Here is a 14,983-nt window from a genome sequence, read left to right on the forward strand (position 1 = left end):
CGGCCCCAGTTCCCACCACTCCCCGTGCCCGCCACGTGGAAGATGGCAGTAGGCCGGAGGTAGCAGTGGTGAAGACCCTGGGGCCAGGGAATGCAGGGAGAGAGCCTCCTCTTCCTCCAGTCTTGCCCCCACACCCTTCCCTGTGTAGAGCTCAGTGTGCTGAGACCTAAACGGCTGGAGCCCTGTTGATCTTTGGGGAACTTCTGCCCCTTTAAATGCCTGGCCGCCTCTTCTATTACCGCAGTTCTCACATCGCTTTGAATTCTGAGGAAGACTTTCCCACTATTATCAGTACAGGGAAGATAATTCCAGTCTGAGAGAAGTAAGCTTGTGTTAGAAGCTGTTGTTCAGTGTGAGATCAACATTGCATTTCCTGTTATATCAGTTCACCTGTCCTGCTGATATCAGCACACCCTGCCCCTCAGCAAGTTTATTGTTTGACCTGAATCAGTAACAATCTAACCCACTGGCTCAGTCTTACAATCTGTTCTCTCTGTTTAACCTGATCTGTACTGCCTGGACTGTCCCTTTAAACACCAGGACACTTTGCAACTTTCAGACCGGTTTTTAAGTTATTGATATTTTTCCCTTAAAGGTGCAAATGATTCAGTCCTTCTCCAGTCTCTGAGCCTGGAACGTGTCACAGAGGGTCACTCGGCGCGGTTACAGTGCACCATGCGGAACGCCAGAGTGAGCGACACCGATGTCCACTGGTACCGCCGGCAACTAGAATGGAATTATAAGGAGTGGGTTTTAACACATGGGACAAGTGGCAGCACACACAGGCGCACAGGTTCCACTGACCGTCTCCAGCCTTCCAGAGACACCTCCAATAACAGCTTCATTCTGACAATCACAAACGTGCAGCCCAGTGACACTGCCGTCTATTACTGCTCAGTGTGGGGAAGGATCTACGGGAGTGGAACCCTGCTCAATGTAACCAGTAAGTACAGTTTACATTACAATAGCCTGAACGTAATAACCCCTCACACATGAATGAATTGGAGATCAGTATCTGATAAAGCGGTAGGAGGTGAAGTAAAGTGGTCTGGGCCATGGATTAGCTGGGGGCAAGAAGCTGAGCTCAGGTCGAGTAATTCACCAAAGTTCGACATCTCTGGGCTTAGCCTGAGTGGGTGTCTGGGGAGGTTCGAGGCGTGTAGGGGTTTGCTGAGCTGAAGAGGAAGTTTTGTCTTCGCCGAGTCCTAATGCTGGACAGGCATTTGGAGAGAATGGAACAGCCTTGGAATCAATGGAGGAGGTGGAGAGGCAGAGCCGAGTGTTGCTGTAGATGTAAATGTTGACCCTGCTTCTGGATGATGTTGCTGAGGGTGAAATGATGAAGAGGAGGAACCCAAGGATGGTGCCCTGGGGCCCAGCAGAGATGGTCATTCAGACATCGGAGGAGACACCACTGGTGGTGATATAAAGCTAATGGTGTGACCAGCAACAACAACAACTTGTATTTATATAGCGCCTTTAACGTAGTAAAATGTCCCAGGGGGCTTCACTGGAACGTTATTAAACAACATGTGACTCCGAGCCACATAAGGAGATATTAGGACAGATGATGAGGTAGATTTTAAGATGCGTTTTAAAGGAGGAAAGAGAGGTAGAGAGTCGCAGAGGTTTAGGGAAGGACTTACAGAGCTTAGTGTCTCGGCAGCTGAAGGCACGGCTGCCAATGGTTGAGCGATTAACATTGGGGATGATCAAGAGACCAGAATTGGAGGAGCGCAGATATCTGGGAGGGGGTGTTGTGGGGCTGAAGGAGATTACAGAGATAGGGAGGGGGCGAGGCCATGGAGGGATTTGAAAACAAGGATGAGAATTTTGAAATCGAGGCGTTGCTTAACCAGGAGCCAATGTAGGTCAGAGGTGATGGGTTAATAGGACTTGGTGCGAGTTGGGACAGGACAGCCGAGGTTTTGATGACCTCTAGTTTACCGAGGGTAGAAAGTGGGAGGCTGGGCAGGAGTGTGTTGGAATAGTCAAGTCTCGAGGTAACAAAGGCATGAATGAGGGTTTCAGCAGCAGATGAGCTGAGGCAGGGGCGGAGCCGGGCGATGTTACGGAGGTGGAAATGGGCGGTCTTAGTGATGCCACGAATATGTGGTCGGAAGCTCATCACGGGGCCAAATATGACACCAAGGTTGCGAACAGTCTGGTTCAGCCTCAGACAGTTGCCAGGGAGAGGGATGGAGTCAGTGACTAGGGAACGGTGATTGTGGCGGGGTCCGAAGACAACGGCTTCTGTCTTCCCAATATTTAGTTGGAGGAATTTTCTCTCATCCAGAACTGGATGTTGGACAAGCAGTCTGAGAGTTTAGATACAGTGGAGGGGTCGAGAGAGATGGTGGTGAGGTGGAGCTGGGTGTCGTCAGCTTATTTGTGGAAACTGACGCTGTGTTTTCGGATGATGTCCCCAATGGAGCAGGAGTGGAACCATGAGAGACCAGTGCCACGGAGGTGGACTATTGAACAGAGACTTTTAAGAACATAAGAAATAGGAGCTGGAGTCGGCCAATTGGCCCCTCGAGCCTGCTCCGCCATTCAATAAGATCATGGCTGATCTGATCTTGGCCTCAGCAAGATTTCCCTACTTTTATACTCCACCCCGCTTGCAATAAAAGCCAAAATTCAATTTGCCTTCCTAATTACTTGCTGTACCTGCATGCTAAGTTTTTGTGTTTCATGTACAAGGACCCCCAGATCCCTCTGTACCACAGCATTTTGTCGTCTCTCTCCATTTAAATAATAATTTGCTTGTTTATTTTTCTTTCCAAAGTGGATAACCTCACATTTCCCACATTATACACCATCTGCCAAGTTTTTGCCCACTCACTTAACCTATCTATGTCCCATTGAAGATTCTTTGTATCCTCTTCATAACTTACTTTTCCACCTACCTTTGTATCATCAGCAAATTTGGCTACTTTACACTCGGTCCCTTCATCCAAGTCATTAATATAGATTGTAAACAGTTGAGGCCCCAGCACTGATCCCTGTGGCACCCCACTAGTTACAGTTTGCCAAACTGAAAATGACCCATTTATCCCGCCTCTCTGTTTCCTGTTAGTTAGCCAATCCTCCATCCATGCTAATATATTAAACATAGAAACATAGAAGATAGGAGCAGGATTAGGCCATTCGGCCCCTCGACCCTGCTCCACCATTCAATGACATCATGGCTGATCATCCAAATTCAGTACCCTGTCCCTGCTTTCTCCCCATATCCCTTGATCCCTTTAGCCTTAAGAAATACATCTAACTCCTTCTTGAATATATTTAATAAGTTGGCCTCTACTGCCTTCTTTGGTAGAGAATTCCACAGGTTCACCACTCTCTGGATGAAGCAATTCCTCTGCATCTGAATCCTAAATGGCTTACCCCTTATCCTTAGACTGTGACCCCTGGTTCTGGACTCCCCGACCATCGGGAACATCCTTGCTGCATCTAGTCTGTATAGTCCTGTTAGAATTTTATAAGTTTCAATGAGATCCCCTCTCATTCTACTAAACACTATCCAATATAAGCCTAATCAACCCAATCTCTCTTCATACATCATTCCTGCCATCCCAGGTATCAGCCTGGTGAATCTTCGCTGCACTCCCTCCATGGCAAGAACATCCTTCCTCAGATAAGGTGACCAAAACTGCACACAATACTCAAGGTGTGGTCTCACCAAGGCCCTGTACAACTGCAGCAAGACATCCTGGCTCCTGTGCTCGAATCCTCTCGCTATGAAGGCCAACATACCATTTGCCTTCTTAACCGTCTGCTGCACCTGCATGCTTACCTTCAGCGACTGGTGCACAAGGACACCCAGGTCTCGTTGCACTTCCCCTTTTCCCAATCTATTGCCGTTCAGATAATAATCTGCCTTCCTGTTTTTGCCACCAGAGTGGATAACCTCGCATTTATCCACATTGGGCAGATGCATGGCAGATGCAGTATAATCACCCAACCTGTCCAAATCATACTGGAGTTTCTCTGCATCCTCCTCACAGCACACACGCCCACCCAGCTTTGTGTCATCTGCAAACTTGGAAATATGACATCTAGTTCCATCATCTAGATCATTAAAATATATTGTGAATAGCTGGGGTCCTAGCACCCAACCCTGTGGTACCCCACTAGTCACTGCCTGCCACTTGGAAAAGGACCCGTTTATTCCAACTCTTTGCTCCCTGTCTGCCAAACAGTTTTCTATCCAAGTCAGTACCTTACCCCCAATCCCATGTGCCTTAATTTTGCACACCAATCTCTTATGCGGGACCTTATCGAAAGCCTTCTGAAAGTCCAAATACACCACATCCACTGGTTCTCCCTTATCTATTTTACCAGTTACATCCTCAAAAAATTCCAGTAGATTAGTCAAGCCTGATTTACCTTTTGTAACTCCATGTTGACTTTGGCCAATCCTGTCACTGTTTTTCAAGTGATCTGCCATTACGTCTTTTATAATAGACTCTAGCACTTTCCCCACTACCGATGTCAGGCTTACCGGTCTATAATTCCCTGTTTTCTCTCTACCACCCTTTTTAAATAGTGGGGTTACATTAGCTACCCTCCAATCCATGGGAACTATTCCAGAGTCTATAGAATTTTTGAAGATGACCAGCAATGCATCAACTATTCTAGGGCCACTTCCTTAAGTACCCTTGGATGTAGATTATCAGGCCCTGGGGATTTATCAGCCTTCAATCCCATCAATTTTCCCAACCCCATTTCCTTACAAATACTGATTTCATTCAATTCCTCCCTCTCATTAGAACCTCTGTTCCCCGACATCTCTGGAAGGTTATTTGTGTCCTCGTTTGTGAAGACAGAACTAAAGTATGTATTTAATTGGTCAGCCATTTCTTTGTTCCCCCTTATAATTTCCCTGATTCTGACTGCAAGGGACCTATGCTTGACTTCACCAATCTTTTTCTCTTCACATATCTATAGAAGCTTTTACACTGAGTTTTTATTTTCCCTGCAAGCTTACTCTCATATTCTATTTTCCCTCTCTTAATTAATCCCTTTGTCCTCCTTTGCTGAATCCTAAACTGCTCCCAATCCTCAGTTTTGCTGCTTTTCCTGGCCAATTTATACGTCCTCTCCTTGGATCTTATGCTATCCCTAATTTCCCTTGTTAGCCACGGTTGAGTCACCTTTTTTTGTTTTATTTTTACGCCAAAGTTCATCCATGTGATCTTTAAATGTTTGCCATTGCCTATCCACCGTCAACCCTTTAAGTAACATTCCCCAATCCATCCTAGCCAACTTGCGCCTCATACCATCATAGTTTCCTTTATTTAAATTCAGTACCCTAGTCTCTGAGCCAACTACTTGACTCTCCAAATTAATGAATAATTCTATCATATTATGATCGCTCCTCCCCTAGGGGCCTCTTACAACAACATTACTAATTAATCCTTTCTCCTTACATAATACCCAGTCTAAGATGGCCTGATCTCTAGTTGGTTCCTCGACATATTGGTCCAGGAAACCATCCCGTCTACACTCTAGGAATTCCTCCTCCACAGTTATTGTTACTAATTTGGTTAGCCCAATCTATGTGTCATTTAAAGTCACCCATGATAACTGCTGTGCCCTTATTGCACGCATCTCTAATTTCCCATTTAATGCCATTCCCAATGACAGCATTACTGTTTGGGGGTCTGTATACAGCTCCCACTAACGTTTTCTGCCATTTGCTATTTCTCAGCTCTACCCATACAGATTCCATATCTTCAGAGCTAATATTCTTCCTTACTATTGTCTTAATCTCCACTTTAACCAGCAATGCCACCCCACATCCATTTCCTTTTTGCCTGTCCTTCCTGAATATTGAATACCCCTGGATGTTGAATTCCCAGCCTTGGTCACCCAGAAGCCATATCTCCGTAATTCCAATTACATCACATCCATGTACACCTATTTTCACAGCTAATTCATCCACCTTATTATGAATGCTCCTTGCATTAAGACGCAAAGCCTTCAGGCTTGTTTTTTTAACACTCTTAGGCCTAGAAATTCAGTTGCTTGCGCCAGCCGGTAGCGCCTTAGGAGGAGGAGATGTTGGGCGCTAGGCGGCTAGCGGCCGGGCGCAGCGCGATCTGCGCCTCTCCCCAACTTCACTCACGATTTAGCGGCGGCGCAAAGTCTTTGCGCGCGCTCAGCTGCGCGTGCAGATCCTGACGTCATTTCCTCGTGCAACGCCCTTTGTGTGCCCCAAACCGGAAATTCAGTCGCGACGCCCTATTGTGCGCCTGGCGCCCCTAGCGACTGGTAGAGGGGAACGGTTCTCAGTCGATGCGGGGCGCGGGGGGCGCAAATTAAAGGGCACTCCTCCTGCAGTAGAAAAGGCTGCCATTTCGCAGCACTCCTTCTTGGGAGACGGATCTTTGCAGAGAGACCAAGGTAGAGAGCTTTCTGCTTTGGCTCAACACTCGGACAGGTACTTGTGGCTTCAGGCCACAGCTTTCCACTTGTCTTTGCCTTCAGTGTCATATCATTGTTTGCAAACATATAATGGGGGCTGCAATGGGTGCAAACGCTGGCCTTCTCCATTGCATCCAAAGGGCTCACAGACGCCATGAGAGAGTGGCAGTCCTGGCTAGATGGAGAGGGGGCAACAGGCGTCGGGAAAGGAGGCCTTACCCACCCAGGGTATACCGCCAGCAGTTCTCCTATCTGAACATGTCTGATGAGCAGTGTGTTCAGAGGCTGCGATTCCGAAGGGAGGTGGTCACAGAGATCTGCCACCTGCTTGGCGGTGATCTGCAGCCACATCTGAGGAGCAGGACGTCTCTGTCGGTGGCAGTGAAGGTGACGGTGGCTCTCAACTTCTATGCCACCGGCTCCTTCCAATCCACTACTGGGGACATTTCCAACATCTCCCAGTTCGCCGTGCATTGCTGCATCCGCCAGGTGACCAATGCCCTTTTCAAAAGGAGACGTCAGTTCGTCTCCTTCTCCATGGCCCTTGTCAAGCAGCAACAGCATGCAATGGGCTTTGCAGCATTCGCGGGCTTCCCCATGGTGCAGGGTGCCATTGACTGCACGCATGTGGCTTTGCGGGCACCTCTGGAGAATGCCGAGGATTACCGCAACCGGAAGGGCTACCATTCCCTCAACGTTCAGCTGGTGTGTGACCACAGGCAGCTCATCCTAGCTGTCAATGCCCGCTTTCCAGGCAGCAGCCACGATGCCTTCATCCTGCACCAGACTTCTGTGGCAGACATGTTCCAGGCCCAGCCTCACCCACGAGGATGGCTTGTCGGGGACAAAGGCTATCCTTTGTGTACCTGGCTGATGACCCCGCTCCATGCGCCCAGCACCCCTGCCAAAGAGGGATACAACGACAGCCATCAAGCGACCAGGAACATCATTGAGCAAACAATCGGCGTCCTGAAGCAACGGTTCCGCTGTCTGGATCGTTCTGGTGGAGCCCTACAATATTCGCCGGAGCGAGTCTCCCATTTCGTGGTCGTGTGCTGCATGCTGCACAACCTGGCTATCCGCAGGACTCAGCCACTGCCACCAGAGATTGGAGGACCACCTGAGGAGGAGGAGGAGGAGGAGGAGGAGGACCAGCACAGGAGGGAGGCAGAAAGTGCAAGGGCCGCCCGTCGGCGGCTTATTGAACGTCGGTTCTAGGCCCCCTCTCAGGGAATGGCTTGTGCCAATGTCACCAGATGAATGTAGCCACTCCACAAGCCCTCAGCCGAGCAGGGCAACCAGGACTTGCAAAAAAAAGCATGCACAGTGCGATTTAAGAACATTTATTTTTTGGAAACCTCTGCCCTTCCCACATTACAACCTCATGGAGAGAAGCCCCCTCCAAAAACATAAAACGAACAGTCTCGGCCTTACAAAACAAAGAAAGACACCAGTCTCGGCCTTACAAAACAAAGAAAGACACCAGTCTCGGCCTTACAAAACCACAACTACACCAGTCTCGGCCTTTCAACAAACACAAAGCATTTGGCCAGACCTTCTACTTTTTGCCCTGCGAGGGCGATGCCTTTCGCATCCGTGACTGGCCCCTGCCCGCCCTGCAGCTCCTCCTCAATGGGACCCCAGTGGCTGCAGCAAGGCTGGGGGAAGGCTGCTGAGGGTCAAATGGCGAGACGCCAGATGCCCTTGGGGGTCGGCCTGCACCAGCTCTGGCCCTGGAGGGTCCGGCTGCTGATTGCTCCAACTCTGCTTGGGCGGCAGCAGTCTGTCCAGCGGCTCGTGGCAGCTGCAATGGCGGAGTGGCAGTGTCGGCTGCAGGAATGGTGCCAACCTGACAGATCGCAGGTGCTCCCTGGTTGCCTGAGACATTGGCACTCACACGGGCCAGCACTGCAGCATGCGCAACAAACAGCTGAAGAACAGACTGCTGGGCTGCTGCTGCGCGGCGAGTGCCCTGGCGATGCCTGACCGATCCAGCGAGGGTGGCAGCAGTTAGTGCCCGTGTGGCCCTGGTCTGTGTCCGCATGACACCAGCCAGTGAATGAACGGCACGACTGAGCACTTGGCTCAAAGCCGCCTGTGCTGCCGCGAAGTCCTGCAGACTCCTGGCCTGTGCTGCACTGAATTGTTGCAGACTCCTGGCCTGTGCTGCTCCGAATTCCTGCACACTCCTTGACAGAGACTCAATGGAGTCAGGCATCCTTGCCACTGCAGCCATGAGCTCAGTGTGCCTGCGCTCAGCCTGGACGGCCATTTCCTCCAGGAGCCGCAACTCCTCTGCGCTCACCATCGCAGGACTGGAGGCCGCACTCACCCTCTGGGGAGAAGTCCGCCGAGCTTCCCCACCCCTCCCGGGTTGCTGCAGGCCGCTGGGCCCCGGAGCTTCACTCTCCTCCGACCCTTCCCCCCGGCTCCCCTCCAGGGAAGACGTGTCCCCTTCATCGCCATGGGCTGGCGCGGCTGAGGGTGGCACTGATGGGCCGGCTTCCTCTTCCTCCTCCTCGAATTCGGAATCGCTGACAGTGGCAGCTTGAGGGCCCGCCTCCTCACCTGGCGATTCACCATCTGAAAGCAGGGAGGCACAAGAGTTGCTTTAGAGTGAGGACAGGGCGGCAGCGAGGGAGGCATGAGTGCTGCCATGCACTGCATTGGTCGGTCAGTGGCAAAGGATGCTGATCTGAGGCGCAAGTGGAAAGAGAGAGGTCAAAAAGGTGATGCCCTTACCATTGGTGCCCAGAACAGGGTCGGCATCTCCACTGGTGACGGGGCCAATCAGCCGTCCTGCCATAATGCGCTCCACACGCTGGTCGAGGTCGGAGAGCTCTTTGACGTCAGGACGGCCTCCCCCGGTCTCACGCTGCTTCCTCCAGTTGTGCGCCACCTTGGCCTGCAAGAGAAAGGACGGCCTCTAAGTACAGTGTGAAGCCCTGATCTTGTCTGCACTGCCTCCCATGGTGGACTGGCCCTGACAGTGTGAAGCCCTGATCTTGTCTGCACTGCCTCCCATGGTGGACTGGCCCTGACAGTGTGAAGCCCTGATCTTGGCTGTACTGCCTCCCATGGTTGAATAGCTTGTACAGTGTGTAAAGTGCTGAATGTGCAAGTGGTTTTCATGACAGTCCCATAGCTGCTGGATGAGGGCTGGCCCTTAGGGCTTTCAGGTCCCTTTGCCCATAAACTGAGGTGCACATGCAGGGATGAGGAGGACACTGGAAAGGGTACTCACCCTGACAACCCGAGTGAGGTCATTGAACTTTTTCCGGCATTGCACAGGAGACCTGGCAACCACGCTGTTGGAAGACACCCTGTTTGAGACCTCCCTCCAGGCTTTCCGGTAGGTGCTGGGCAGCGGCCTCCTGCCACCTTCTGGGAACAGAACATGGCGCCTGCACTCCACTCCGCCAACCAGCACCCTCAGGTCACCCTCGCTGAAGCGCTGCGCTCTCTCCCTGGCCTTCTCCATAGCCCTGGGCATTGTGCAGATGAAGCAGAAGTGGTCAGGCCTAGCTTGAGGGCTGCAGTGTGCAGGGCGTTGCAGGCAAACAAACCCACCCTCCCCCTTTAAGAGCTGACCGGCGCCAGATTGTCTGCTGTCAATCAACAACTCTCCGCACCTGCGCTGTGCCCGGCCTCGGGGGTATCGCTCAGGACCGCCGGCTTAGTGCCTAAAGATAGTCATGCACCGCCTGTTTTAGCGCAGCAGCAACCTCTTGGGGCGATGCGACTGAATATCGGCGAAGGTGGCGCGAACTTGCGCCGGGCGCAAACTTCAGCGGCCGCCCGACTTTAGCGCCCCGAACGTGGCTATACTGAATTTCTAGGCCTTTGACCTTTAAGAATTATTATTTACTGTGGCCCTGTTTGATTAACACCCTTTATTTCTCTGCCTTCCACTTTTGCTTTTCTTCTTCCTGTCTTTTGATTCTATCCTTGCTTCCCTTTCCTCTGTCTCCCTGCACAGGTTCCCAACACCCTGCCATTTTAGTTTAAACGCTCCCCAACAGCACTAGCAAACACTCCCCCTAGGACATCAGTCCCGGTCCTGCCCAGGTGCAAACCATCCAGTTTGTACTGGTCGCACCTCCCCCAGAACCAGTTCCAATGTCCCAGGAATTTGAATCCCTCCCCCTTGCACCGTTCCTCTAGCCACGTAGTCATCTGAAATATCCTTCTATTTCTACTCTGACTAGCACGTGGCACTGGTAGCAATCCTGAAATTACTACCTTTGAGTACCTATTTTTTAATTTACCTCCTAACTCCCTCTATTCAGCTTTTAGGACCTCAAATTGCTGGAGTTTTTTGAGGAAGTAACATACAGGGTGGATAAAGGGGAACCAGTGGATGTAGTGTATTTAGACTTCCAAAAGGCATTTGACAAGGTGCCACACAAAAGATTATTGCTCAAGATAAAAAATCACGGGATTGGGGGTAATATTCTGGCGTGGGTGGAGGATTGGCTCTCTAACAGAAAGCAGAGAGTTGGGATAAATGGTTCGTTCTCAGATTGGCAACCAGTAACTAGTAGTGTTCCGCAGGGGTCAGTGCTGGGTCCCTAACTCTTTACAAGCTATATTAACGATTTGGAGGAGGGGACCGAGTGTAACATATCAAAGTTTGCAGATGATACAAAGATGGGACGGAAAGTAGTGAGTGAGGAGGACATAAAAAACCTGCAAAGGGACATAGACAGGCTAAGTAAGTGGGCAGAGATTTGGCAGATGGAATACAATACTGGAAAGTGTGAGGTTATGCACTTTGGCAGGAAAAATCATAGAGCAAGTTATTATCTTAATGGCAAGAAACTGGAAAGTACTGTAGTACAAAGGGATCTGGAGGTCCTGGTGCACGAAACTCAAAAAGTTAGTATGCAGGTGCAGCAAGTGATCAAGAAGGCCAATGGAATGTGGGCTTTTATTGCTAGCGGGATGGAATATAAAAACAGGGAGGTATTGCTGCAGTTGTACAAGGTATTGGTGAGACCGCACCTGGAATACTGCATACAGTTTTGGTGTCCATACTTAAGAAAAGACATACTTGCTCTCGAGTCAGCACAAAGAAGGTTCACTCGGTTAATCCCGGGGATGAGGGGGTGGTCATATGAGGAGGGGTTGAGTAGATTGGGACTCTACTCATTGGAGTTCAGAAGAATGAGAGGCGATCTTATTGAAACATATAAGATTGTGAAGGGGCTTGATCGGGTGGATGCGGTGAGGATGTTCCCAATGATGGGTGAAACTAGAACTAGGGGGCATAATCTTAAAATAAGGGGCTGCTCTTTCAAAACTGAGATGAGGAGAAACTTCTTCACTCAGAGGGTGGTAGGTTTGTGGAATTTGCTGCCCTAGAAAGCTGTGGAAGCTACATCATTAAATAAATTTAAAACAGAAATAGATAGTTTCCTAGAAGTAAAGGGAATTAAGGGTTATGGGGAGTGGGCAGGAAATTGGACATGAGTCTAGGTTCGGAATGGTCATGGCCCTGTGGGTAGTGGAGTGGGCCCAGGGGCCATGTAGCCTGGTTCTGCTCCTACTGTGTTCTAATTCTGTGTTAGATTTCAGGAGATGGTTTTATTTCTGTTCCTGGCTGGGGTGGAGATCGCCTTTACAGAAGGTAAGTACTGTAGAAAATATAGGGACAGAGTGATCTCCTGGAAGAATTTCGATCGCCTAGATGGGTCGGAGAGGAATTTCCCAGATTTTTTTCTCCCAAATTGGCCATTGGGTCTTTATCTGGTTTTTCGCCTCTCCCGGGAGATCACATGGGTTCGGGTGGATGCAGAGTGATAAAAGATTTGAGGTTAGGATCAGATCAGCCATGATCTTATTGAATGGTGGAGCAGGCTCGAGGGGCCGATTGGCCTACTCCTGCTCCTATTTCTTATGTGCTTATCCTGTTTTTTACCTATATCGTCGGTACTGTAGGGGGTTTTGCTCTGCCCAATTACAGGGGTCTTTAGTGCCTGTTAATGTATTGGGCCTCTGTCTCCTTTATACCCTTGCAGCTTGTGTTAGCCTGCAGGTCGGGTGTTACTAAACACCCTCTAAGGAGATAGAGAACAACAGCTTATAGAGGAGGACTAGAATACGGTGACGACCCGCACAGTTTATACCTAATCTGCGGGGTACTCCTGAGCCCCAGGGCTCCTATAGTCCTCTCTCTTTTTCCCTAGCCTGCTGTTCCCTTGTTTGGCGGGTTCGAAGCGCCCTAATGCCCCTATCTGGTTCTAACTCCAGAATTTGGATGGAGAACGATGCACTTTAAATCGACACTCGGAGACAAGTAGTCCTTGGAAAAAACAGGTGACAACCAATTTTATTTGGTTCTACCACAAACGTAATAAACACACACACTCTATAACTATAAATAAAATATGGGAGAGAACGGACATAACGAAAATGTTTTACACTGTTTTAACTTTACCAAGTCCAATCCCACCAACCCACTTTCCTACCTAGACTAGACTGACAGTTGCAGGCCCTTGGATTATACTCACAGCCTATTTTGAGTGCAGTTGTTGGGTTGTTGCTGTTGTTGGTTGGTTTGTGCTTGATGGAAAAGGCTCCCGAAATAGCGGGAGTGAATGCCGTCTTCCACAGCCACTTCGGTCGTTGGTGTCTTCTTGTTGATGTCCCCGGGACGGGAGTCGGTGTACGTTGCGGTTTCTTGCGGTGATGTTGCGCCGTCTGGTAGCAGAGTAAACTTTCAGTATGCCGATTGAGTCTGGGGCCTGATGGTGGATCTTCTCATCAGCGTGGTTGGAGTTCTTTAGATGGTAGTTTGCCCCAGCTTGTCTCTCCCTCAGCTTCTTAACTTGCTCTCCTGCTCTTTCTTCTGGTCACCTAATAATCTCTTGGTTCTGTATTTTATACCCAATTCCATTTCTGCCTCTTCGTGCCCAATTAAATTGGTGTTTACAAGTGTGAGGGCAGGGGTATTGTTTTGAGTGCACATCGGCTCCTCCAAGTCTGCTGTCCCATTGTGTCAGCCCTGGGACTTGATTATTTTGGGCCACCTCTTAACTGTAGTGATCCCAAAACTATTGCCCCTAGTCCGAGTTGATTAAGGTGATGATGGCCTGTACGCATAGCTCGATTAGGGGTGAGTCACGTATTCAAACCAGGGCCGGGCAGTCCCCATTGGCCGGGGATTTCCTTGCTTCAGGCCCGACTCAGTCCCCTGATTGGCCTTTGAGAATGCACTTTGTTTCGATTGGCCGACATCTATGGCTCGCTTCTGAGCCACAGTCCCCTGTATTCAGATATCCCAGCCTGCTTTTTGGGACCACTGCATCGGCCGAAAATGTTGGTTTTAAACTGTATAGGGCAATCCAATTTTGGTCACCTTGCCCTTAGAGGGCTCCAATAAAACGTGGTTGTGGATTTTCAAACCCTACAGTACCTATATGCACCACGACAACTGGTTGTTCATCCTCCTCCTCCAGAATGCCCTGCAGCCACCCCGAGACATCCTTGACCCTTGCACCAGGGAGGCAACATACCATCCTGGAGTCTCGTTTGTGGCTGCAGAAATGCCTATCTATTCCCGTTACAATAGAATCCCCTATCACTATAGCTCGCCCACTCTTTTTCCTCCTGTCCTGTGCAGCAGAACCACCCTTGGTGCCAGGAATTTGGCTGCTGCTGCCTTCCCCTGATAAGCCATCTCCCTCAACAATATCAATAGTGGTATACCTGTTTGAGGGGGGATGGCCACAGGGGACACCTTTACTACCTGCCTGCACCTACTACTCTGCCTGGTGGTCACCCATTCCCTTCCTGCCTGTGCACCCTTTACCTGTGGTGTGACCAAATCCCTAAATGTGCTATCCACGATGTCCTCAGCATCGTGAATACTCCAGTATGTATCCATTCGCAGCACCAGCGCCGCAATGTGGTCTGTCAGTAGCTGCAACTGGACACACTTCCCTCACACATGTTCGTCAGGGACACAGGAAGTGTCCCTGATTTCCCACATAGTGCAGTAGGAGCATGCCACGGGGCCGAGCTGTCCTGCCATCCCTCAACAATATCAATAGTGGTATACCTGTTTGAGGGGGGATGGCCACAGGGGACACCTTTACTACCTGCCTGCACCTACTACTCTGCCTGGTGGTCACCCATTCCCTTCCTGCCTGTGCACCCTTTACCTGTGGTGTGACCAAATCCCTAAATGTGCTATCCACGATGTCCTCAGCATCGTGAATACTCCAGTATGTATCCATTCGCAGCACCAGCGCCGCAATGTGGTCTGTCAGTAGCTGCAACTGGACACACTTCCCTCACACATGTTCGTCAGGGACACAGGAAGTGTCCCTGATTTCCCACATAGTGCAGTAGGAGCATGCCACGGGGCCGAGCTGTCCTGCCATGACTTACCCATTAATTAATTTAAGTTAAATTAAATCAAATCAATACCACTAATTACACTACAATTAAATGATATACTCAAGGGCTCCTGGTTACTAGCACTCCCCGATACACAACAGAGACCTTAGAAACTATAACCACAAAAATTAGGACCTTCTAAATTTTA

The 14,983-nt window shown here is 49.9% G+C and overlaps 1 protein-coding gene across 1 annotated transcript in view; it reads left to right on the forward strand.

Moving 5' to 3' along the window:
* The first annotated feature begins 611 nt into the window (after positions 1-611).
* The window catches only part of LOC147120835 (uncharacterized), a 225,593-nt gene continuing 211,221 nt past the window's right edge, over positions 612-14,983 (forward strand). The window contains exon 1 of the mRNA XM_085977193.1: positions 612-943. Coding sequence (XP_085833319.1) covers positions 676-943 — 268 coding nt within the window. The 5' untranslated portion in view covers positions 612-675. The remainder of the gene's footprint in view (positions 944-14,983) is intronic.

This window comes from Somniosus microcephalus, chromosome 3 (assembly GCF_052327205.1).
Source record: "Somniosus microcephalus isolate GS21.2 chromosome 3, FLI_Smic_1.0, whole genome shotgun sequence".
Taxonomy (NCBI): Eukaryota; Metazoa; Chordata; class Chondrichthyes; order Squaliformes; family Somniosidae; genus Somniosus; species Somniosus microcephalus.